The sequence below is a fragment of the Ursus arctos genome, unplaced genomic scaffold (genome assembly GCF_023065955.2).
Source record: "Ursus arctos isolate Adak ecotype North America unplaced genomic scaffold, UrsArc2.0 scaffold_17, whole genome shotgun sequence".
NCBI lineage: Eukaryota > Metazoa > Chordata > Mammalia > Carnivora > Ursidae > Ursus > Ursus arctos.
Genome location: NW_026622841.1, coordinates 26,306,118 through 26,332,201, shown reverse-complemented (window position 1 = coordinate 26,332,201; position 26,084 = coordinate 26,306,118). Strand labels below are relative to the sequence as shown.

The window sequence follows — 26,084 nt, the reverse complement described above, 5'->3', positions numbered from 1 at the left end:
CCTCTGATCCAGGTCCCCGTGCCTCTGGCTCAGGAAAATAGGGCAGGTCCAGAGATGGCCCCGCTCTCTGCTCAGAGGAGCCGCTACTCAGCAGCTGAAAAGGGGCATTTGGGGGAGTGCAACCTTTGGCTGTCCCTCAATCCTTTCCTGTTCTGGTTTCCTTCTCTTCCCTGCTCCTCACCAAAGGCTGTCCTTGGGAAAGGGCCCAGCACCCACTTACTCCCTGGTCTCTGTGACCTAGAAGAGCCAGGGAGCTAACCAGGGCCAAAGCATTCGTGTGGAAAAAGCAGCTATTGAGTGGAAGAATTTCAGACATGGCTAAGAAGCTAGGGAAGGTTTGTGGGTAGGGAGCCGGCAAAGGGGCTAGCTGGAAGACAGGGAAGAAGGGTGTGGGGTCCGAAGTTGGCCTCGCTGGGACAGCCGCTGAGGCAGCCGCTGAGGCAGTCTGCCTTTGTGCCCTTAGAGGAATGGCTGGGGCTCCTGGGAACGGCAGGGCTAGAGCCTTCTCTGCAGCTTCATGCTAGACCAAGCTGCCTCCAGGCTGGAATCTCTACACCAAAGGCCATCTGATTCAGGCCCTGTCGCCTCCAGTGACGGGCCCTGCATCAGCCTGGGGCAGCCCTTTCCCTCTCTGGATGGCCGTGGCCAACTCCTAATACGTTTGGTTTACATTGAGCTGGACCTCCCCTCACTGGCCCCAGCTCTGCCCACCAGACCTAATGGTTTCATTGTCAACAGTTCGGCCCTACTTGGTGCCTCTACTCCTCTCCCCAGTCCTGTGCAACAGGCCATCTGGCCTCTTTTCTCCGGGCCTCCACAATGGAACACTGGGCAGCAGTGAAAATGAGCAAATCGCAGCCACACCCAGTGGCTCAGAGAAATCTGAAAATCCTAATGTTGAGGAAAGAAAGAAAACATAAAAGAACACCCGCAACCTGATTTACTTACGTAACACTGGAATCCAGACTAAACGGAAGCTGATTGTTTAGGGAGGCCCGCACAGGGCCGGGATCAAATGATAAAGGAAAGCAAAAGGGTATCGACCTTAAAAGCCAAGACAAGCTCACTTCTAGGGGTGGGGAGGTCCAGTGAACTGGCCTGGGGGGTGGCTGCCTAGGTTTTGCTCTGTAAGTGTTTACAGTTTATGTACATATATATGCATGCATGTTACGTTTGTTATATATATATATGAACAGACGGCTGGATACAAGTAAATATAACTACATTCTCGGATTAGTTGGTGCCAAAGAGCCAGGAGGTTATTGAATTATGCAGACCATAGAAGGACATCTATCCCCACCCATATATATTTCCTAATAAACATTAAAAAAATTAAATGTCCCTGGAACTTTTGACCATTCCTTAGATGACAGGGTCTTCAGAGCCATGCTCTGTGGGTCACAGCCCCTGAGGTAGGGTCCCAAATAAGCCCCCTGAGGGTGACCCTTAATGCAGTCACAAGTGTCTTCATAAGAGAGAGGCAAAGAGAGATTCGACACGTACGCAAGGGAGGAGGTGGTGTGAAGGTGGAGCAGGGACAGATCGCAAGATGCTGGCCTCGAAGACTGGAGAGACGTGGCCACAAGCCAAGGAAGTCGGGCAGCCCCCAGAAGCTGGGAGAGGCAAGGAATGGATTCTCCCCCAGAGCCTTTGAAGGGGGTGCGGCTGGGCTTGATTTCCGCCAAGTAATACTGACTTCAGATTTCTGGCCTCAGGAAAAGGGAGAAAATACATTTCCGGGGTTTGAAGCCACTAGATTTGCAGTCAATATTTATCACAACCCCAAGGAGCATGGATGGAGCACTTCGGGAACGTGAAGGGGGTTAGAGGAGGGCAGACTGCTCTGGAACCGGCACAGGGGGAGCCCCGAGGATGGGTGAGCAGCAGGACGAGTGCTTCAGTGGTGGTGTCAGCGTCCGCGGGTGCTGACGTGCCTGGGGGGTAACAGGCAGAGCCGACAGCCCCTGGCTCCTCGGATCCGTCCTCAGGGAGCATTAACATAAGTGAGCACGGCGCACGCCCCATGAGATAGAAGGAGGTGGCGGGGAGCCGAGTCCACCTGCCTGCACCCATATTGTACGAGCACCCTTGCAGTGGTTTGAATGCAGACCAAAGTCAAAGAAATCTCGAACAGATTCTAAATATCTGTCATCCTCAAATGCCATGATCAGGCCCCATGCATGTTCAAATCTGCCAATGTTGTTTTAAAGGGTGGCCTCCAGGCTGAGGATAATGGGTCAGGAGGGCTGACCCAGCAGTGGGGGCTGGGACTTTCCAACTGCCTGACCCGGGGGCCCTCAAAGGCAGCCTGCCTTCCTCTTCTGTCCCCTGAGACTTGCCTCCAAGCCCGACTGAGGGAGGGACTCAGCCTCCCCAGCAACTCCCCTGCCCTTGAAGTCCCCAAAGATGGGACCCTTCCATTCTCAGAGCTTTCATGCTACCCAGGTAGCATGAGTTCCAAGTGATAAAGATACAAAATGCACGAGCTTATCAAGCCCTGGCCATGCCCACTGCTCCAATAGTTCCTTCCTGCCTCCTGAACTGGCAACGGGAACCCCACTGGGCTCTTCCCTCTGCTGGCGCTCCTTTCGGCTCAACTCCTCATCTCCTTTGCACTGAGGGCTAGTGAAAGCCATGGAGCCATTCTGTTGGGCAGACCCACAGAACTCTGAATTCCCTTTGTTTCCAGACCAAGGAATCTCCCAGGGTATGAGGTCTTTACCGGGCCTGGGAGTGATTCCTTACAGGTACTTACTTCCCTAAAAAAAAAAAAGGCCACATACCTTTGTCTAAAAATAGCACCTATCCCCACCAGACACCAAATGACTCAAATTCCACCATTAGAGACTCATTCCTTGGTTTACACCTTACCTTTTGAGGATGACATCGTTTTGGATGCCACATTAATTCACCAGCAACTCGGTGTGAATTAGTTTACCAGAACCATTTCCCCCAAAGTGGCAAGATAAGAAGTTGGGGACTTCAGCTGGGGAGTGGGGTGAGTGAACGGCTATCGACTTCGGCCTCTGGGTACAGCATCTGACAACAGGGCAGCTGCAGCAGTCAAACCCACGTCATACCGCCTCTGTGTGCGCACGCATGGTTCTGCCTCCTATCTGGTCACGCACCATCTCTTGGGGGAGAAGCATCTCCTTGCACAACACCAAGCTGTGCACATGCCACAAGCCCAGTGAGTCTTACTACCCAAGTCCCTGAGTCGAGACGCTGACGCGCGAAACCAGCGCAGGTCAAACAGAGCCACCTGCAGATGAAATAAAGCAAAACTTGCCTTGGGTAAGAGCCCTGAGCTTGCAAACCAGAGGAGTTAAGGAAAAAGGGCTCTCAGCACAAAACAAGTCTTTATTCAGAAAAACAAAATCCTTTAACTAACAAGGTGCCTCGAATCATTTACAATATGGTTATACTATAATGTGACTCTCCAGCAAGACCTCTAGAATTTAAGCACTGCCAGGAAGGCGTCTACCTCTCCTACCAGCAGTTATGTCTGCGTATGTCTGTGAAATAAGGTGGCATGTTGACATGGGATAATCAATTTAAAAAAAACCAAACCAACAGGACTTTGGGTTGGGATGGACTTTGGGGGCAGAGTATAGAGGTGAAGACTGACAGAGCATGAGAATCCAAACAGACGGTGGCCAGGCCACGTAAGGCCACGGAGCTGGGCCCCCCCACCTCTGCAGCGGGCCTCCCAGGTGGCCAGACCACAGCGGGAGCAGCAGCAGGCCCACAGTGGCTGGGACTTGGTCCACGACTGCCAGCTTGGGCTCTGGGGTCGCCCCGCTCTGCTGCTCAACCTATCAGGGGCCAGGGATGGCCTGGGGGCCAATGGCTGAACACAGAAAACCAGCCCAAACTCAGGACTGTCGGAGTCAGGGATTCAGTGAAAGGGACAGACAGTAAGAGCTGTAGGAGTTTGCCTTTATCGTCATTACTCATCGCCTAAGGGGCAGTAGAGCCTCATGTTTATGACTAGGGACCCCGGGTACAGCTCCCGGTGCCATGGTCTGCTGGTCATGTGACCTTTGACAGCATGACTTCACCTTGCTGTGTCTCGGTTTTCTCTTATCAGAAATGGGATGATAAAAACGGTCCTCACAGAGCCGCAGGGAGGACGAGCTGCGTCAGTACACTCAGTGGGCTTAGAGAAATGCCGGGCACATGATAAGGTCACTCCGGTGTTCAGGCTGTTGCTGCAGTTCCCCAGGTGTTAGGCAGTGTGAGTTCGGGCATCCTCTCCTCCTGGTTATACTCAGTCTCCAGCATCTGGGACAGTGCCTGCCATATACTAGGTGTTCAGTCAGTTTTTAATATTTATAAAATTCTTTGGGCTTTTTATTTTGCAATCATTTTAGAGTTGTAGGAGAGTTGCAAGAATAGAACAGTTTCTGTGTTCTCTTCGCTCAGCTTTCCCTAATGTAAACATCTTACATCACCATGGTACAGTGAAGGAAAGCGGGAGACTCACAATGACACAATGCTATCAACTAATATACAGACCTTACAATAAACATTTTTAAGTGATGAAGGGAAGAAAGGAGGGAGGGAGGGAGGGAGGGAGGGAGGGAGGGAGGGAAGGAAGGAAGGAAGGAAGGAAGGAAGGAAAGAAGGAAGGAAGGAAGGAAGGAAGGAAGGGAGGAAGGGAGGAAGGAGCATGCTGTGGGCTGAAGCGATCAAGGAAGGCTTCCTGGAGGAGGGGGATTTGAGCTGGGCCCTGGGAGAGAAAGGTCCTGGGACAGAAGAGAATGGGTGAAAGGAATTCCAGGAGGGAAGAATCACATGGATAAAGGTGTGGAGGCTAGAAGGCCCTAGGTATGAGGGGAGAGTGAGGGAAGCAATCTGATTGAGGCAGGGTGGGATTAGAGGCTGGGGGATTGGATGTGCAGAGGGGCGAGGGGCGGAAGCCACCTCTGGATACCTGGCCTTCTTTTTGTCCAACTTTACTTCCTCTGTGCTGCCATTGATGCCGTAGAGGGTCATGAAGATGTTGGAGTCGGTACCACCGCCGACCACATCACCCGTCCACACCGTCATCTCGTAGAGCACCTGCAGGGAAAGGGATGCGAGTCCTGGGCCTTGGCCTGCCTCACTCTCCCCAGGGCAAGACGCCCTCCAAGTTCGGTGGCTCTGAAAAGAGCCCTTCCCCTAATCCATTTCTAATGCCTGGAGAACAAGAGTCGGGCCTTGTCACTCTCTGTGTCCTTGGCTGTGTCCCGTCCGGGGCTAGACAGAAGTTCAGTCTCCGACAGAGAACACGTGTGTGCTGGAAGCATGACTGAAAGCCCCAGTATTCCCCAATTTCTTTGTCAACCAAACCCCAGGCTGCGCTCACACAACTGAGCAGCACGTGGTGGCAGGACAGTGGGTTTTGGAGTCAGCTAGCGGGCCTTTTGTACCCGGGCCTGCCACCTGCCAGCTGTTGAACTTGGGTGGACACCTCCCCCCCAGCCCCCCATGGCCAGGCTCAGCTTCCTCCACCGAGAAACAGGGATAGACGTTTGTAGAGCCGTGGGAGTTGCAGATAGTTCACCCCGGGCCCGTGCCAGGCCTGCCATGAGCTATGGGTCAGCAAGCAGCAACTGCAGGTCCACCCTGTATCACGCACGGCCAGCACACACCCGAGCCAGCACACACCCTGAACGTCCATGAGCGGTGATGTTTGAAGGAGCTCTGGCTCCATTCACTTGTGAAGTAGGACAGCCACTGAGTCCATGATTTGCTCTGCAGGTTGGGATTTTGCCCTTTTGCCTGAGGTTTGTTCCAAGTAGGGTGTGTTCCTTCCGTCTGTCTCCACCAGCTCTTCCCTGGACGGTGCCCCCACTGGTTCTTTCTCCAGAGGCAGCCTTGTGGCAAGAGGGGTCATCTTTACTCATGCTCTGGAACGTCCCCTGGCTTCTTACTCCCTTCCCTCCTGCCAGGGGCCCAACGACTAGCATAGGTCTCAATGGCTCGGGAGAGGTTTGCACACATGGCCACAGAAACGCCAGGCTGACTGTCTCCCCTGAACACAGCTGGCCCTTCCCTTCCCCTGTGACTGCAGCAGTGCATTCGCACCTGTTCAGGTGCCTGGTCCCCACTACCCGGAAGCCCTCGAACTCAGAACCCAAGTTATTTGCACGTTGTGCCTGTTGGGTGCCAGGTGCTTTTCAAGCATCTAGAATCTTCACCATGATGCTTATGAGGTTAGAAGTGGCATTTGCAGGTCTGGCCCAGAGGACAAGTTCAGTACTTGTTTGCCAAGGTAATGATTGAAGAGCCTCTTGCTTTATCAGGAAGATCCTCTCAGACCTTAACACGGCATCGCGGTGGCAGAAGGAGCTACTGGGAATGAAAGCAGGAGCCTGACACTTTTTTGCTCTTATTCAGACAGGCATGAAAAATAGAAAGATCAAAATGAGTGCTTTGGTGACCCCATGGAGACTGGTCCCTTAAGGCTAGTCCCTCCAGACTGTCGTGGTCTCTGGGCCCATCTTTCTCTCCTTTACACAGACACATCTCTTTTTAGGCAATAGGTTGTTTCCAGAAAGAGACACAGAAATGGAGCTTTTGTAATTGCGGTCTGATATCTCCTGGGGAGATGGCCAGTCCAAAGAGCCCTGTGGTTCTTTGCAAAGTGAGAAACCTGTGTTCTTTTGTAACATGAATAATAGGGGCGTGGGTCTGCATTTCCACAGACTGAAAGGCTCAGGGGGAGATACAGCTGTACTGAGTGGGGTGTGTGTGTGTGTGGGGGGTGGCACGTACACAGACACACTCACGCCCACATGCATGCTGGGAACTGGGTCAGGACAGAGGTCCCCGGATGAACCCTGTGCTCACCCACACCATCCATCTGGCCACAGATGGAGATGTCTGGGTAAGGGAGGGGAGTGTATCTATGCTGTAGAAAATTCTGCTTTCTGGCTCTCAAGCAGGGGAGGGGCAGGCATCCACACTCCTGCCTGTCAAGGTTCTCAGAGCCCCAAACTCAGCCCTTCCTTCTGTTTCCATATACAATATAAGCAGGGCACACTCAGGTCCAGGATGGTTTCTTCTTATCTTTGTAGGACACCTTCTGACCTAAATCTATGGCCCATGGGTTTAGATTCAGGAACAGAGTTGAGGGCTGGAGCATTCTGTCGACCCCACAGCTTTTTGGAGGGAAAGAGAAGCCTCTAGGGTCGCATGAACCAGAACTGTCTGAACCACCAACTGGCCATGTATCCTTGGGCCTGCACCCAGGCCTCCAGCACTGAGTTGTGAGTTCACACAACTTCGTCCTAGGTCATTGGATCAGTTAGAGGTGGAGCCAGGACAGGAGCTCCGAGCTCCTGCCTTGAAGAGGGTCCCATGCAGGCAGCTCTCACTGCGCCGCAAGATCCGAGGCACACGGTATCCTAAATGCTATCTTTCCCCACCACCGTCCTCGGGCATCGAGGGAGCCTTTAGAAAAAAAAACTCCACACATCTATGCAGAGCTTGCAGTGCTCTTCATGGACTGCTCACGATTTCATTTGCTCTCACCAAGATCTTACATGGAACGGGTTGGAAAGTGCTATTTCCATGGACTGTAGGAGAAGACCAAGGCGATTTGCCCAAGGTCACATAGCAGTAGACCCAAAGAGACTCAAGTCTCTTGGCTCCTAGCAAAGCGAGTCTGGCTGGTATACCAGGCTGCAGCCCCTGCCAGTGCCCCAGTGATGAGTCTCCTGCTTCCCTCATTCCTGTCCCCCTTTCTGCTCTCCTACCCCAGCCTGCACGGCCCTTGCCATGCCATATGCACACCCAGGCCCCTCTCTATACCTTTTTCCCAATGTTCACCACCATGGCATCCAGGAGGTCGAAGACACGGGAGGTGACACCATCGCCCCGGTCCTTGGCAAGCCAGCAGTTACAGCGCAACGTGTACTTGGTGCCTTGGGTGGGCACAGCTAGACACAGTTCCTCCACCAGCCAGCAGCTCTCAGGGGAGGCCCCATCGTGGCCCAGCTGGGAGGGAACATAGAGGGTCTGGGTAAAACTGGGAAGGAAGCCCTCACCACTCAGCATCCCCTTCCTTATTCTGCACCCTCCTTCCTCAGTGCTTCCTCCTAATTTGCTCTGCATGCAGACCCAGGTCCCTCTCATGGAGGTGAGGAGGTTTTGCAGATAAAATAGAGGAGGTCTCTAATCAGATGATTTTAAGTTAATCAAAAGATTATTCTGGGTGGGCCTGACCTAATCAGGCAAGCCCTTTAAAAGAGGGTCCAGATGTCAGAGATGGGAGAAGTCAGAGAGATTTGAAGCAGAAGAGATCACGTCTAATTGGCCTTTAAAAAAAAAAAACTGCCATGTTTTGGAGAAGGCCATGTGACAGGGGAGGCCTGCAGCCTCTGGGAACTGGTGGCCTCAGTCTTACAACCGCAAGGAAATGGATTCTGCCAACGGCCAATGAGCTTGGAAGAGGACTCCCAGCCTCAGATGAGACCACAGCCCTAGCAGCAACTTGGTTTCTGCCCAGTGAGACCTTGGGAAGAGGACCCAGCTAACTCACATCTGGACTCCTGACCCAGGGAACTGGGAAATAATATATCTATGTGATCTTAATCTAAGTCTGTGGTAATCTGTTACACAGCCACAGAAAACGAACACACCAGGCATCCCCATTAGGCGGGTGGAAAACCGAGACCTGGCAAGACAGTGACTCCTTCAAGGTCACCTAGTTGATGGCAGAGGCCAGGGGACCTTCCCGCATGACCTGCTCTGAGGAGGGGCTCCAGGTCAGTTGCTCTGCCTGCCCTCTATGCCTCCACCTGTTAGGTCCTTGTTGGCTCCTTCCTTCCCTGGGGGTGGGCACCATCCCATGACCCGGGGACCAGCACCTCTATTTTCTTGATGATGCCCACATCCAAGCCTGCAACATAGAACTCCTCCACGGAGCCACAGCTGAAGCCCTTCTTCCCACGGGGGAAGTCCAGCCAGATGCGGTTACTGCATTCATCGTCCTCCCCGATGAGTAAGATAAAGGCCCGGCTGTCGGTGGCCGCATCCTTATGCTTCCCGGTGGTGACCGACACATAGTAGGGAATCACTGCAAGAGATTATGGGGCCCAACCTCATAACGGGCCAGGTGGACATGGGTGGGCTCACAGACTTGGAAATGACCTTTGGAGAGCACAGATCTCAGCTCCCTGCCTCTGAGACAAAGTGCAACAGGGCCTTCCAGACCGGTGAATGATCTATGGTGAGCGTCTACTCTCCAGGGAATGGGAGATTGGTATCTCCCAAGTGAAGATCACCCTAAAATAGCATCCTTGGCACTTCTAAAAGCCCCGCTGACCAATGATCGCAGTTGCACCTAGCCCTCCCATGTGGAGTAGGGCAAGAACAATAGCCTTTCGCCAGGTGCGGGGGTCAGATGCTTGGAAAGCTTTCTGTAGTCAGCAAAAAGAAGGTTGGCGAAAACAAGGTCTCACGGAAAGTAGGAATTTGGGGAAGAAAAATAAAATAGTGTTATATGTGTAACATGGTAAACGGAAGTTCTAGAAGGCATCCATTTCCAAAGCAGACCAGATTAACCAATATAAAACCTTGCTCGGGTAGTGCAGCACAGAGTTCTAATTGCCCAGCAAGTATCCATTCTCCTTGCAGCTACGGGTGCTCATAAAATGGAAGCAGACATTGTTGGATGGGTTCCTAGGGAAATTTCTGACTCAGCTGGGAGAAGCACCCTTTGGCCCTTTACCCTTCCATTCCTTCTGCTTGGAATGTGGATGCGATGGCTGGAGGTCCAGCAGTCATCTTGGAGCCATGGGCAACCTTTAGGATGGAAATCCCTGACTTCACTGAAACCTGCTGTATCAGTCCCAGTTGCCTACCTTTGAACTTTTACGTGAGAGAAAAGAAAAATCCCTCATTTGTTTAAGCCACTATCTTGTCTCAGTCGCTTGTAGTTATTAACTGATAGAAACTGGAAACCCTTCTCTGGGATCATCTTCCTCCATATCTTGGGAGACAATGCTCTGGTATAGGTTATAGGTTATGTGGCTGTAGGTTGTGCAATTTGTATCTCTTTGAAAGTTTCCAACCTAGCCCTTCCTGGCTGGAATTACCAGCGCTGTTTTCTGCATCTGCCTACGGCCTTATTTCGTCTTTACAGGAGGGCTCCCTTGGCCTTTCACGGTTGATCACAGTGCTTAATTCAGGAGAAGCACTTTCTTGTGAGTCTGTCATTTATTCACAGAGTGAGAAAGTAGAATACAAAATGACTGCCTCTGCTCAGCCCCAGAGACACCCCCCACTACATGGTCTCCTGGAGGGGAATACAGTGGTTGTCAGGCTCTATACTTAAGAGGGCTGAACAGATACGCAGTGACTTTAAATGTCGGATAAACAAACACAGAACTGCTTTACCTCAAAGATCTGGTTGGAAAAATGAGCTTGTCAGAACCAGTAGTGGAACGTAAATGCCCCTAAAACCATTTTAGGACTCCTCCCTCTTCCTCACCACATCACACTGCGTGGCTCAGGTCCTCCGTGTGATGCCCTCCTGACGCGCAAGGGGGCCTCGCTGCTGCTGCTGCTTCCGGTCTGCTGACAACCGTCCCTGGCCCTTGGGGCTGAATCTACATCCTGCGAGGCTGGGCAGGGGCACAGCGTGCGGGGACGCCCTCCTGGTGGCAGGGCAGCAGATGAAGGGCATCCTTCCCCTAACTTCTCTTCAGCTTTTGTGCCCCCTTCTGCAACAGGGCTGATCGCTGCCCTGGCAGGCTGTGGTGGGGCGGGAGAGCGGCCCTCTGTGTGAATTACCAAGCGTTCGGTGGGCCATGGCCTGCCCCGCCCCCGCGGAGCTCGTGGCCCGGCTTACCCGGGCCCTCCTGCACGTAGGCCGCCATGGGCCCCGTCACTGTGGCGACGTCCACGTCGGCCATCTTGGAGCTCAGGGCGATCTCCCAGAAGTCAGCCGGGCTGCTGCAGTTGCTGCTCCGGTCCCCGGTGTACTCCTGCCGGAAGAGCACGGCCCAGCCCCGCTACAGCTCTGGCACCTTCTGCCAGAGCACGAGGCACAGGGACGGGGCGAGCCCTGGCTGAGCCAAGTCCCCCCCGCCCCGCCCCCGCCTCTCCTGCACCTTCTCGTAGAAGAGCCTCTCGAGCCGGCCGTCCTCCTTCTTCAGGGACAGCCAGCGCCCGCACAGGAACAGGAACTCGTCCTCATTGGTGTCGTTCCAGATCTCCACCTTCTCCACGTACCAGTCCGCACACCACTTGGTGTTGTCGTGGCGGAGCTTGATCTTGTAGATGACACCCAGGTCGGCGGCCTCGATGATGAACGTGTCCGCCTGGGGAGTCCAGATGGGGGAACTGGGTGGAGGTGCACGCCACTTCTACCCACTGCAACCCCGACCGTCCAGTACCTCCTACCCCCCTCAGCTTGGGCTGAACAGACCTTCCTAGCTGGGAGCCCTCCAGGCACAAGTCCCTGACACGGAGCGTTGGGTATTCGGAGGCCTCGCTTTCACCATGGCCCCTTCCTCCTGGGATACACCTGGTGGATGTCTGGAGGATGGAATGTGAGTGGGTGTGGGGCAGACGAGGGCGCTCAGCCTGGTCCTGGCACCTGGATGCCCTTGGTTATATGGAGTGTCAGGAGGAGTTCAGGTGGGGGGCTGGAGGGAGGAATGGGAGGGGGCTTGAAACTCCCAGGGGGAAGCTGGGAGGCTGTCAGAGGAGCCACTGGGCCAGGCCCAGGAGAGGAGACGGCAGGGAGAGGCTCTGGTGGAGGCCAGGCTGAGGGGAGCTCAGGGACGCCATCTGGGATGCGGGTGTAGGCAGGTTTTATGTGGGGTGTGATGTAAGGCCCTCTAGGGCCCCCTTTATCCCTTCAGGACAGGGTTGTGACACTCTGGGGTGCTTGGATTCTTTTGGGAATTGCTCAGTGAGATACAGAGTTCCAGGCCTTGGGTGAAGTGCAGTCAAAACACAGGCTGAATGTGGCCGGCAGGCACCTGGGGCAGGGGAGGAGAGGCTGGTGACCCTGAGTTACAGCGCTTTTCTTCCAGAAGATGTTAGATGTGCTGAGTCACTATGGAGTGCTGGGAACCCAGACATAAATCCAAGAAGGAAGCCCCTGCTCCTCCTTGGGACCTCCGAGCCCAGGACAGGGAGAGGAGGAGGGGGGTAATCACGGCCCACGTGTGGGATCAGCCCCCCGTCCGTGGACTAGATGCACGGCTGGGAAGACTCTTCAGGTGGTGGCAGGAAGCTAAGGATGGGTGGCTGGCCTTACAGGCACCCCAGCAGGTCACTGTGCGGGTGGAGGAGACCGCAGGTGAGCCGTGCACCCAGCCGCGGGCCACCGCACTCTGACAAGTGGCTAAGCTCATTAGGGCAGAAGCAGGCTCAGCCTATGACCTAGGAATCCCACTTCTTTGCTTCTGTCCTGAGGGGACACCTTTACATGTGCACAAGGATTTTTACTGCAGAGTCATTTTTACTGTGGAAAGCTGGGAGCCACCCGCCGTCCGGTGCTTGGGGAATGGCTAAAAACCTTGGCATATTGTGTGCAGAATGTCATGTGTGTGGTGGTTATGAAGAATGAGCCAGCTCTTTCTACGCTTGAATATCCTGACATAGAAAGATTTCCAAGGTACTCCGTGGCAGGCCAAAGGCGAGCTGAAGAAACATTCATATAGGCTGATGTCTTTTATGTAACAAATTAAATGCCATGGAACGGCATTATGGATTTTCTATGGGCACAAGTACCTGGATGTGGAGAAGATGCCCAGAAAGGTTTGGAGACAGGAGAGTGTGAGGCATTCTGTGGTGGACACTCCACACAGGGTGGCCGGCTCGGCCACAGAAGGTCGTGAATCCTGCCAAGGGCTCAGGCCAGATCTGGGATCGTGGAGAGCCCCTGGGGGGCTGTACGACTGTCAGTTTGGAGAGGTGAAATGAGGAGGCCCGGGGGACAGAGCAGGGAGCCCAGGTGGCTCCATAAGCCAGGTCCGCTCAGGAGCTGATCTAGGAGCCGTGCAGAAGGGAGACTGTCCAAGACCTGGCTTTGGACTGGAAGTGGATGGGTGGGTGCTCGTGGGGGGAGGTGGCAACGGGGACTTCTGTCTTCTGGAGGAAATGGTCAGAGAAATGGAAGCTGCTAGATGCTCAGCACTGAACTTCAAGTCACATGAACAGTCAGTGAGTAAACCAGAAGTAGCTCTGGCCCCTTTGGTAGGAGGGAAAGAAGGGAAAGGGATGGGTAATAGAGCAGGGCAAAGCTTTTCCTTACGATGTCACCACTGCCGAGAGAGAAGACATCTGACTCTGAACCCAGAAGGGAACGGATTGCATCACCGTCATTTATAAGTTCATTCGTTAATGTGTCTACAAATTTTTCCTGTGCCTACTCTGTGCCTGGCTCCATGGATCTGGCCACAAAGAAACATCGATCTGTCAGCTGTGTGCTGCCTGCTGCTGTCTTACAATGCATCTCTGGGTGTCAGCTCCAGGCACCATCGAAGGCAGGGGAAGGTGGGCTCCCCAACCCTCAACAACACTCAGCACTAACGAAGAGCTAGGCACTTCAGATGCTTGACTCAGTGAACTTATTTTAGGGTGGAAAGAACTGAGACACAGAGATGGTAAGTAACTAGCCCAAGATCACACAGCTAGTCAGTGTCAGAGCCAGGATGCGAACTCAGGTGGTCTGGCCCCAGCCACAGGTCTGGCCACTGAACAGCACAGGTGAGTGAGCTTGATAATCATGTCCCCAGCATCGAGTCCGAGACACCACATGAGCCCCTTGACCTCTTTGCATTCCATTTTTTTTCCCCAAATGGATAGACCTCCACCAATTAGCTAGAAGTGCAGCAAACAATAACACCTCATGTACATGAGTGAGTGTGTGTGTGTGTGTGTGTGTGTGTGTGTGTGTGAAATTATTTCTCCCTGACACAAAGTGTTCTTTCATCTCCTGTTCTGTTTGTCAGCCCAGGGGTCTCAGTAGCTATCACACTGCTATTCCCACTTCCAAAGCAATAAAACAAAGCTAAAGGTAAATAGCCTGCTTCTTCCTCTCCCACTCCCCCTGCTTGTGTTCCCTCTCTCGCTGGCTGTCTCTTTCTCTGTCGAATAAATAAATAAAATCTTTAAAAATAAAATAAAATAAAGGTAAATAGTTCCTGGAACAAATGAATGGGGGCCCCCCCGGGCCTGACTTGCCCGGGACCTCGAGGCCAGGTCGGGACTCCTTCCAGATGGCCTGGCCCGTGGGGTCACCAGCCAGCTGCAGACCTTCTTAGATGCCGCTGCTATCCTTGCTCCAGAGCAAATTTCCTTCTCACAAGGAGCAAATGTTTCAGTGCCAAGGATCACGCCCGGCTGAGGGCTGGGCTTAAGGAGACCCCTGCTAAAAACCTCCTGGTCGATGCAGGAAACCCCCACGTGTGCACGGCCACGGGCAAGACCACAGATCAGGTTACCTTCCTCTGATAACCCTACAGCTACTGCCTGGCCTGTGGGGAAGTCTGGCAGATTCTGGCGAATGGAGAGAAAGGCAAGAGGCTAAGGCTGAGTGAAGGGGGTGAGGCAGAAAGGGCCCTGGAGAAAGCTGAGCTAGAGCTGGAGAGGGAAGCCGAGCTGCTGGGAAGGAAGTGGGACAGATGTTTCCTTTCCCTAAAATCACAGTATGTTGGAGCCCTTGCCTAATAGAGGCCATTCTTGGCACCCCAGTAGAGTGCACTCTAATTGAGGCAGTGGGGTACTTGTCTGCTCCTCTAATCCCTCCACGCTCGCATGGGGTCTCGGTGCTGTCCAGAGCTCTGCAGAGCACAGCTGAACCCATTCACATAGGGCTCATTTTACAGACAAGGAAACCAAATCCAGAGAGGGTCAACCAGATCAGAAGCTGATGGCAGGAGCAGGCCTCCAGCCCCGCAGATGGGGCAGCTTCTGCCACTCTGTGACGTTTACCACCATGCTGGTGACCCACCCACAGTGAGCTGGATTTTCTGATGATGCCTCCCCATGACCCCGAGACAGCCAGCAACCTGGGGCTCAAACAGGCGTCTGGCTTGCTCAAGCCCTACCCTCCACTCTACCTCCACCCCAGATCAGGACCCAGGGCCCACGCACAGGCTCAGAGAGGCGACCGGCCACTCTGCAGGGGGAAGCACCACGGGTAAATGCCCACACGAGGGAGTATGACACCGCACAAGGTTCACGGACAGGCTCTGGGACCGAGTGGAGCTGACTCCAGGCCACTGGACCTGGGAGGAGAAGAGAAGGGGGTAAACTCTGTGTGCCCCACATACCGTTCCTTTCTCGAATTTGTTGGTGCGGTTCTCTGACTTGCCAAGGTACCGCTCCCCAGTGTCCCCCAGATCTCCGTAGATGGTGATGTAGACCTTGGCGTCCGTCCCTGCCCCGGGAACGTTTCCTGTGAAGATCTGCACCGAGTACAGCACAACTGGGTGGGCAGTCCGACCGACGGACAGATGGACAGACAAAGAGAAGAAAAGAATGGCATTGCTTTAGGATGGAGGGAACTGGAATTGTAGGAGGTATTAAGCTTCTGGCCCTGGGCCCCAAGGAGGAGTTAGTGTCTGCCTTTTATTTGTTCACTTGTGCACATCTTGCTACAAATCCGCAAGGATTTGCCAGTGGGAAGTCTGCCCATCCGATCTGGACACAGGTGGCCTCGAAGACCCGGAGGATGGCGGCTTCTCCCAGCAGCTCTCAAACCATCCACCCATCCAGCTGCCTGCACTTCCGGGGGGAGCCCGCCCTGAGCTAAGGGCGTTGCTCATGAAAACCCAAAAAGAGGGATTCTCCCTCCCTGTCGTGACTGAGATGGCCTTTCTCACCAATCCTTGCGAGTGGGCTCAGACCACATTTAATTAAATCGAGAAAAGGAAGGTGACGTGAGTTGCTCATGCCCACAGTTATGGAACGTGTTCACGCCCACTGCGTGGTTCCTGGTCTTTTCCTCTTTTTCCCTTGGATGCCACTGCATTATTCTCTCCTGCTCTCCATCTGCCTCTCTGGTGGCTCCTTCTGGAGCAGCTTTACGGCTTCCTAATCTTCTTCCCGCCCCTCCGATGCCTGGTTCTGTCCTCTTCCCTCAGCTCCCCTCCCGCACACCCTGGCTGTTGACTTCCGTGAGTTCCCCGAGTCTGTATCTCCAACCCAGTTCCTTCCTGGGCTCTGGATCCACAGCCCCGTCACGTAGGGGACACGTCCGCCTTGACTAGACGTCACAAACTCACCTGCGAACCTGAGCTCTGCAAGCCCCTTTCCGAACCTTCTCCCCACCCCCCCCCCTGCCCGGCGCTCTGCTCTGCAGACCTTCTCGGTGCCCGGTGGGCATGGCTCTCAGGGGTCTGTCCCTACCCGGGCTGGGAACCAGGACTAGTCACACTGCCCTCCACCCCTGCCCAGCTCAGCTTAGCTCAGCACAACATCTGTCAGCATTTCATGCATCGCATTAATAAATAAAATCTTCTGTTTGGTGTGTAAGAGTCAACATTACCTAGGTCTGTCTGGCTCACACAGACAGGAGGTGACATAGGAATCTTGTCACAGTTTAGACACAACAATCAACTGTCCTCCCCTGCATGTTTTCTCCCCAGACGCTTCCTGGTGTGCATTCAGCCCTGCTCCACGCTGATGTAGGACCTTTTCTAGGAGCTCTTGCCCCAGAGTGGGGAGCTGTGTCACCAGGGGCTGTGGCTGAATGGCCCTCCTTCTCCCCCTCCTCCACCCCCCACGGCTCTTTCCAGTCCTTGGGGAATGGAAAACTGATTCAGCTTCTGGGTGCTGAGCAGTGCAGTTGTGCAGTCAAATCCGGCTATTTCTGGATCTTCCTCCCTCCCTGTCCCACCCAACCACACAGCTCTCAGTGGAAAGATGTTTCCCTAGAAACATCACCAGGCACGGAGTGGGTTTGTGGCATGTTATTAATACAGAACAGCCCAAGTGTGCCGCTGGGACAGCTTTCCAGGGTGTCCTCTGGGATCCAAGTAGAAAAGGGAATTTTCCCCCAGACTTAATAGCAAAGGGATTTGGGTAGGGAAAGGCACATTACAGAGGCGACACTTGCTTTTGTCTCTAAGCAATTGGCAACTGAGATGAAAAGTTACAGCTCTAGCTGGTTGACACGCCCCTGGTTCCATATGGGGCCTGGAATCTTGGATTTTACTCCTTCCCCCCCCCTCCCCAAGAAGGGATGTGACACAACCAATGTGAGCTGGCTCTCCAAGCTCTCGGAGCATCTCGGATCCGTGCAGACTGCCCCCCGTGGAGAGATGCATGGTATTCTTTTGTGTATCCTTAGTGGTAGAAAGCCTGTTTTTTCTGTAAGTGCATTTGATTTTTGACACAGCTAAATCTCATTCAGGGCTGACTGAATAACCTGGGGATTGATGGGACAATGGCATCGCTGGTCAAAAAAGAGGTGTGACTGTCCCCGTGGTCCGGGAGGAATGGGTGCACGCACGCGCGCCTGTGTGTATACACACACACACGCACGCACACACGCCATGTAAAAAGAAGGACAAGAGAAGGCTGAGGACTGAGTCTGAGGAATACCACCAGGCACGAAAGAGGAAAACAGCCCTCAGCGGGATAGCCAGAGAGACAGGAAGAGAATGGCCCACAAGCGGAGGAAGAAGCCCACGGCGGGTGTGGTCAGGCTGACGCAGATCCCGCAGAGAGCCCCGCGTCAGGGAGCGGCGGGAACTACACTTAGAGAAAAGCAAGCCACGGCTCTGGCTGCTCTGAGGTTGCACCCAAGCCCTGTGCGCAGCTCCCACTACACACGAGCCCGGATGCTTCTTGATTCATAAGTTGTAGAGGCAGCTGGATCCCGCGAGAGCGGAGCGCCCGAGCCCTGCGGAGAAGCAGCGGAATCGGCGAACAGGAGGGAGGCCCCGAGGACCAGGAGAACACTGTCCCGCTGTCAGGCCAGGGAAGGACAAGCCGTGACACAGCCGGGACCCTGAACAGCCTGCCACGTATCAGCCGTGTGAACGTGGGCAGGTTAGACCCCTTCTGGGGGCCTCAAGTGCCCTTTCTACGGACTGGAGTTAGTAACAGACTCGGCCTGGCACGGGGCAGGGGCCCTACAAGGGGGCTGCTGCTGGCCGTGAGCAGGGCACCACACTTACTGTCCAGAGGCTCCTCCACTTCCTTGTAGACTTGCCTTAAGGACCCATCTTTCATGTATTTCTCAGTGAAGATGTCATAAGGGACCAGTTCTCGAATGGTCTTCTTGTCGTCCTCTGACGTGGCAAGCCATCGATCGCAAGGGAAAGTCAAGGTCTCTGTGCCCTGGGGTGAGGAGGCAAGAGGAAAATTAGTCCTTTGTGCGGAACCTTCCGGCTTCAGGGGTTCATCAGTATGTCAACACTCATGGGGACCAAGGACGAGGGTCCTGGGGCCCCACAGATAATGCAAAAGCTGCGGCGGACCCCAGGCTCTGCCCCGATTCCAGCACATCCGGTCTGCCTTAGAGCCTTCGACAACCGCATCGGGGGCTGGCTCTTGAAGGCAGGGTCCCCAGGGTCACTTAAAAATAGGTATCAGAACCCCATCCCACAGACTCAGAGACTGTGGGTCAGGGGAGGGGCTCAGTATTTTTAAACTGCTCTCAAATCACTCAACCACAGCCACTCCTGAGACCTGCCTTCCACGTTTAGAATTCTGTGGTTTCAGAATGTTTGCCAAGTTGCTCCGCTGGATTTCTCTGAGTTGACTTTGAGCAGCAGGCAGGGCATGCTTCGCCACTCACTAGCAGTGTGGCCCTGGGGGTGGGGAGCAGAGAAGGGCTGCCCAGACCCTCCTCCTCGACCCCCTCTATGAGGTTCTAAAAGGTTCTGCCTCGGACCTGAGCTGGTTCCTACACTCTGAGTAAACTGGGTGAACTGTCCTCAGATTTTACCTCAACTTAATAAGGCTGCAGATTCTTTTTGTTTTGTTTTAAGATTTATTTTTATTTATTTGAGAGAGAGAGCATGAGTGAGCAGGGGGAGGGACAGAGGGAGAGAATCTCGAGCAGACTCCCTGCTGAGTGTGGAGCCTGACACGGGGCTCTATCTCAGGACCCTGAGATCATGACCTGAGCTGAAATCAAGAGTCCGACACTTAGCCAGCTGCGCCACCCAGGCACCCCATAAGCCTGCAGGTTCTTATCAGGAATCGGCCTCGAATGTCCTCCGGAAAGCGGCAAAAAAAACAGCAGGACAGATGAGTCAGGAACTCACATCTTTATCTGGGAGGAGCCTGCGGATGTCCACGTGGGAGCAGTGCCACCCAGGATTTACACCTGTATTGTCATGGCCAATCCGAATTTTCTCAATGATTTCCCCCACGTCTTCTAACTGTGGAAAGGAGAAAAGGCACCAGGCGGGAGCTGAAAGGTCAGGGAAAGTACAACTACAGCAACATCCCTCCTCCCCAGGGCATCTGCTCTTAAGTCCCTTTGAACGTCCAGGGGCCACTTTCTCCTGGCATGTTCCCCCGTCCGGCTGAGTCAGCCCCTACTCTCCACTATGCATGCCACGCTCGAGCTTTCCTTCCTGTCTCCCCACTTAAAACCAGCCTAGACTCTAGAACTCAGTTCAGTCAACCTCTGGGACACTGTGTCCCCTTTCCACAGTGGAGCCCACCTCTCTGTCTTCCATTACTTACCATTGTGGTGGCTCGTTCCTGGCTTGAGAACTGACTTGGGTATCAGAAGATGAGTTCTGGTTCTGCCCATGGCCTGTCTTGCCAGCCTGACCTTCTTCTTGGCCCCTAAGAGTCCCTCAAACATTCTCTTGCCACAGGGCCTTTGCACAGGCTCCCCCTGCCCCTCCACTTTTCTCTTCTTTACCTCAACCTCAACCTCATCATTCAGGTCTCAGATCAAGGATCATTTCCTCAGGGAAGCCGCCTTGACCACCTCAAGAAAGTCAAATCTCTTTATGACAGACACATAGCACCCAATGGCACCCCTGCCCCCCAGCCCAGCACTTTTGCAGCCTCTCTGCAGAGCTGATGGCCTGTCCGGCACGGGCAAGTTCTCGGTCCTAGGAGACTGCAGTCAGCTCTGGGGTGGGTGAGGGCTCATGATGAGCAAATGGCATCTGAACGATAGATGAAGTCATTCGTCAAATGCAAAGCCTCTAGAACCACAGACGGAAGTGACATCTGAATGAAACGGAACAGCTTCCAACCACTGGTTTTCTTCTTCCCCGCACACCCACCACAGCGGGCAGCCAAGGGCAGGCCCATCAGCACTGCTTGAGGAATGTCCCCCCACTCCCATCCCCACCCTCAGCCTTCCCAATTGGAGCCATGGCTCTGCCACCTATGACCCGCATAACCTGAGGCAAAGGCACTTGACCCTCCAGGCCTCCACTTTCTTCTCTATAAAATGGGGAGAACAATGTCTTACTCAACGGAAGAGGCATGGGCAGGGAAGCCCCCTGAGGTCACTTCTAGGTCTAAGATCCTAGCCATGGTTCCTTTTGGCAACGATTCTCTCCTTCCGTGACCAGCCTGGCACCACATTGCTGGAAACTGTGAGAATGAACAAGGGTGCTGCTGTTCCTTCTGCTCCCCACCGGCCAGCTCACCCTCGCTTCACCACAGAAGTGCTGTCCCCTGAGAGCCCCCGAGGGGCGGTCTGATCATTAAACACAGATCGGTGGCCTTAGGCTGACGTTCGTGCTCTGGACATTTTTAACGAGGCCTCATTCCCTCACAACGGAAGAGGCACAGAAGCTATGGAGGCCCACACAGGGTCCACCTGCAGACACTGAGCTGCCAGCTGCATCGAGGAGCGAAGAGTCACCTGCCTCTCCTCCTGCCCAGGGGCCTTTTCTCCTCCTTCCCCATCCCATCTCTGAGGTTCCAGATGTGTGGACCTGGGCTTCAGTGGTATTTCTGGAGCCTGAATCATTCGGCCACTCAGTCAGGCATGCTGTGTCAGGGTGGCCGTCTCGGCTGTGACCCTCAGCGAGCAAGAAGGCCACTAGGGGATTGCTAGCCGTGGGTGGTGGGCTCAGGGCGAGACTCAGAATCCAAGGAAACCCTAGCATTCTCCTGAGAGGTGGAAGAGCTAAGCAGAGAAGGTCCTGGAATTGAACCGTTTGAGTCTAAATCTTGACTCTGCCCTTTGTTAATTACGATGCCCTGAGCAAGCTTCTTAACCTGCCATTTCAGCTGGAAGGAGCGATAATTATACCACCAACTCTGGGGGTGATGAGGACCCCATGAGTTGATACACTTCAAGTGCTCAGAACTGGGCTGGCACGAGCCAAGGGCGGAACAAATACTAGTTATGACTGTTATTTTCCCAGCCCCTCCCTGTGTCTTAGGACAAAGCCACAGAGAGGGGGAATAGCTTGCTCGTAAGTTCGTGCCAGAGCCAGAGCCACAGCCAGAACCCAGGGTCATGGGCCAGCCATCCAGTGCTCTGTCTCACCTGAAGACCAGTCAGGAAACAGACATGGAGAGACAGAGGCACAAAACTTTTCCATTTGTTTCCAAACTCTCACACTCCTCCATCAGCAGCCAGAGAGATGTGAAAGGGAAAAAGAAAAGACTCAGCAACAAATTACTGGCAAATTACAGCTGCCGATTAGTGGGCATTTCATTGATAAAACTCCATGGAAGTCATGCTGAGATGAACTCACAGCCCCCCACTGACGGCGTCAGCTGGGGTGACTCACGTACCATGGCATCTTGGGTGGGTGAGCTGTTACTTAGTGTGGATAAATGAATCACCCTTGAATTTTCCTTGTTAGAGACCCACCAAGGTGGTGACCTTCCCACAAGGGCTGACTGCTCCCAGAGTAGGTGGGGAGGGAGCAGGGAGTCCCCAGCACAGATGCCAGCCGGGGAAGGAGGAAGGGCATGTCTCCAAAGGTCCCCACTATCTGGAGAGTCGAGGCTCCTGAGACATCCAGCTCTTTTCCTTCAGAGCTGTCCCCTCTAAGTCCTGCTTCAGCCAGTCCTCTACCCATCATGTCACTCTCCTGCTGTCCATCTGGCCAAACCTCATACCACATGCTGTGTTTATTTCCACCTCTGGCCTTGACCACAATGTTCCCCTGGCTAAGAATGCCTCCCCTTCTTGTCCCTGCTTATAGTCGCATTCAGTCCAGCTCAAAGACACCACTTCCAGGGAGCCTTCCTCTTTCTCTGGACACCCATCACACGCTCAGTCAATCCCTTACTCACCATCCCTCACCACAGGCTAGTGTCCTGTAGGGGCTAAGAGCACATATCCTGAGCCAATTCTCCTGGGTTTGAACCCTGCTTCCACTACACCCTAGCTGTGTGAATTTGTGCGAGCTCCTCAACACTCCGTCCTCAGTTTCCCCATCTTTAAACAGGGATAATGACAGTGCAGAGTTGCCATGGGGCTTAAGTGAGTTAACAGATAAAGCCCTATGACAGCGCCTTCTTACCCAAAGGATCAGTTATTCTAAGGATGACCAGACTCTCTCATTAGCCTTATCTGGAGGTTCGGGGTTCTCCAGCTGGACTGCAAGCCCCTTGCAGGCAGAGTCTGGGTGCCCCCCTTCTCTCGTCTCTCCCATCCAACCTAGCACACGGTGGCGTGCAGAGGGGAGACGCTGAGCTGAAATGCACAGGAACAAGCAAGCCCCCAGGCCAGAAGGGGAGCTGGGGAGCATACGGGATGTCTGGAAGCCCGGCTCTCCCCGGGATACATGTGTGTTGTTGCTCGCACTGGAGATGATCCCAGCAGAACCGGAATTGTGCCTCTAGTTTCCCCAAGCCCTGTCCACCCACTGTCACTTTAGATCCTGATACTAGTCCTGGTGGGGCAGGTGCAGTGCCCCGTCCTCCTGGTGACTCAGATGTACTGAGTGAGGCCCAGCGAGGCTGGGTGAACTGCCTGGCTTCCTTACCAACAGCAGCCCATCAGGGTGCCTCTGGACACACGGTTCTTCCTCCCCCGTCTTCTGGTGCCCCCCACCTCCCAGTCCTGGCTCCTCCAGCAGCCTGTGGAGCCCGGGTACCTCCATAATGAAGCGGGAGGCTGACTTCCTCTCAAAGAACAGCTTCTGCTCTCTCTTGTTGGTACACAAGTACTTCTGCTGGGTGCACACCGCGTCGCAGCCATAGATGACAATGAAGATGTTGGCATCTGTCCCGGCAGCGAAGACATCGCTGGTGTACAGGGTGATCTCATAAGGGACAACTGAGGGTGGCAGGCAGAGGGCGAAGTCAGAGGGGAGGTGAGAGCAGAACACCGATGTGGACAAGTTCACATCCTTCACCGGCACCACTCCTGGGGCCCCATCACCAGGAGCCGCTGCCCAGGGACCTGGACCTCCACATGGTTGCTTAGCAACCGCAGGTGCAGGTGGAAGGGGGGAGGCAGTGTCCTGTCACGCCTGCTGTCTCAGACCCAGGTCTCTGTGCCTCTCTCAACACAGAACTAGTCCAGCAGTTTGGCTGAAAGCACAGGCTCTACTCTGACCTTCTGTGTGACCTGGGCAAGTCACTTAGGAGCCTCAGTTTCCTCTTCTGTAAAGTGTCCTCGCCATGGTCCTTAGCTGTGGCGACTATAAACAGGAGCGTTATATTTCAGGGGACAATGGACCAACTGGATCAGTGCTCCACAGGGTGAGAATCCTTTCTCTTCTTGCCCTCACTCGTTCCACCCTGGCCTGCCCTCCCAAACCCTCCATAACGTACCTGGCCCTTGCTGGGCTGGATGCTGGGATGGGGAGTGACCCTGAGGACTCCTTAAAAGGAGGCTGATTCACCAGTGCTGTGGGCAAGCAGCTTCCTGGCGGGTGGCCGTCAGCAGGGGTAGAGACCAGCATTGCCACTGGGTGGGCCAGGGACCCTTTGCCACAGAAACTCTTTGGGTCCTTATTAAACACACAGATTCCCAACCTCTCTTCAGATTCTCTATGGGATGGGTTCTAGTGCTCTGAATATTTAACTCAGACTTGACACTGAAGCTTGAGACCAGTTTAAAAGAGTGTGTGGCTAACTACAGATTAACAGGTTGTAAAATAAATTTCGTGGTAGTCACCAGTATTTTAAAAAATATGTGGAATTGAATAGAATTGAATAAAAAAATACCATCTATGTGGACATCACTCACAGTAAGGGTAAACGTTTTTTGAGACACTTATTTGTTGCACATGTATATAAAATGCATATCTACTCACTCTAAGTCACAATAATAAAAAAATATGAAAAACCCAGAGAAACAGTTTCAGTAGAAATCTACCCTATCCTGTGGTCTCAACCTCGAAAGGAATCACACTAAAAGTCACCTTCTCACCGGGGGGCCCCAGTCTTCTCCAAATTTGCTCCAAAGCAAATGAATGTTCTTTTCATTGATTTACCATGACGGTCACTCTCCTGTCGAACTGCCGTCGTAAGGTCTATGATAATGGTCCTTGCCGTTCGTGGCGCACATGCTCTCTACTGAGCGTTCTACCTTCTCATCTATAACCTTCACAATGGCCTATGGAGGAGACATCATCATCCTTCACTTTCTAGATGAGGAAAGCAAGGCTCAGAGAGGTAATGTGCCCAGGTCATATGGCTGGTCAGAGGGGGAGCCCCAACTTGAGCCTCGGCTTGTCTGACCCCTCAATCCTGTGTGGTCCACCTCTAGGGGTGCTGTTGTCAAGAACTGGAGGTGAGTACTGCTCCTACTCTACAAGTCCCAGGGCCTTTGGCCTGGGGAGGTGATCGCCATCCCCATAGTGGCCTGCACAGGGCCCTCACCAAGGTTAAGGAAAAACATAGGCCATCGCAACAATGGAGGCAGCTTCCTTGGAGTCCTCTTGGGTGTCTCCACGGTCTAAGGCCCAGGAGGCCTTGAGCAGAGAAGATTACCATGGACTTGAGCTTTCCTGAGACTAGCTGGCGGTGGGAGAAGCTCTAGAAGTATCCGAGTAGGAAAAGCCCACCCTTTGGCCCTCATTGCTCTAGGCCTGGGGTCCGATGTGTTTCCTGGTCTCTAGTTCTGCCTCTGCCATTGAGGAGCTGTGTGTCCTTGGGCAAACAGATGTACTTCTCTGAGCCTTTTTCTTTGTCCATAAAATGAGAGGGCTTAACAGAATCTGTGGTTTTCAGACGGTTTAACTGAAATTAATTTTCAGTGGAATATTTTTGTGTCATTCTTAAAAATACCTTTAGAAGCATGCTCAGGAAAAAAAAAAACTTGACTTTTTAACGCTGAGGAGCTGCTCTGGATGGCATGAACTGGGGAGCTGTTCCCTCTCATCCTTTCCCCTCCCCACCAGCAATCCTCAGAACACAGGCTTAAGGCTGAGGTGCCTCTCAGCCTTAACATGGCATGATTCTGACCTTCAGGGCTTCACGCTGTGTGGAGCACGTAAGTTCAGACCATCACAATGCTCCCTTTCCTGATGGACACATTTCTACCGTGCAGGCAGCACATTTAGTCGGTCTGGAAGTAGAGCCATCGTGCTCCGTTCTTCCGGTTTCATGTGTATTGGGCAGCCTCGATGAACTGCTGAATCTAGTTCTAAGCCTTCTAGGCCCCTGACAATGACACCTGGCCACCACTCCTGGGACTGCAACTCCCCAGCCCCTGGAGCTCCCTGGCTCTGGGCCCTATGCTCCTGCCTGGTGAGAGCTGCCCTTTGAAGCTGCCTCCATAGCTCTCCAGTCCGAAAGACAAACCTCTCCTGCATTTTTTTTTTTAATGTGAATCTAAGACAAAGGCTTTCATATCGGGCTAGAACTGAATATATTCAATCAGGCCATACAAATCCAGAGCAAGGCCTGTCCTAGGGCACAAAAGAAGAAACAGCTACTTCTGTCTGGAAGTTTCTCAGCCAGCACAGCTGTCAGCTCTGCATACACAGGTCACTGTGTCTGTCCTAGACTGCAGGCGGCTCCTGGGGGGCAGTGGCTAGATCCAGGGTTTGCTTTGTATATGCAGAGATTTTACTAGAGGGAAATGTCACTTTCTTTCAGGCTTTGGACCAGAAAATATCTTGATGGATCAGGTCTTTTCCAGTTTAATTGCTTTAGGCAAAAAAAAAAAAAAAATCATCACTGATTCATATCGTGTAATTATGAGCTGTTCGGGGGAAATCTTT

At 53.5% G+C, this 26,084-nt stretch overlaps 1 protein-coding gene across 2 annotated transcripts in view; it reads right to left on the bottom strand.

Annotated features, from left to right (window-relative positions):
- The window catches only part of LOXHD1 (lipoxygenase homology PLAT domains 1), a 156,264-nt gene that overhangs the window by 23,997 nt on the left and 106,183 nt on the right, over positions 1–26,084 (bottom strand). The window contains exons 26-34 of one of the 2 annotated variants that reach the window (XM_044383194.1): positions 23,004–23,185; positions 19,233–19,349; positions 18,138–18,300; positions 15,285–15,439; positions 11,106–11,315; positions 10,844–10,979; positions 8,859–9,067; positions 7,801–7,986; positions 4,937–5,064 (exon numbers count right to left, since the gene is read on the bottom strand). In XM_044383194.1, coding sequence (XP_044239129.1) covers positions 4,937–5,064; positions 7,801–7,986; positions 8,859–9,067; positions 10,844–10,979; positions 11,106–11,315; positions 15,285–15,439; positions 18,138–18,300; positions 19,233–19,349; positions 23,004–23,185 — 1,486 coding nt within the window. The remainder of the gene's footprint in view (positions 1–4,936; positions 5,065–7,800; positions 7,987–8,858; positions 9,068–10,843; positions 10,980–11,105; positions 11,316–15,284; positions 15,440–18,137; positions 18,301–19,232; positions 19,350–23,003; positions 23,186–26,084) is intronic. The other variant, XM_026496247.2, reaches the window with a different exon arrangement.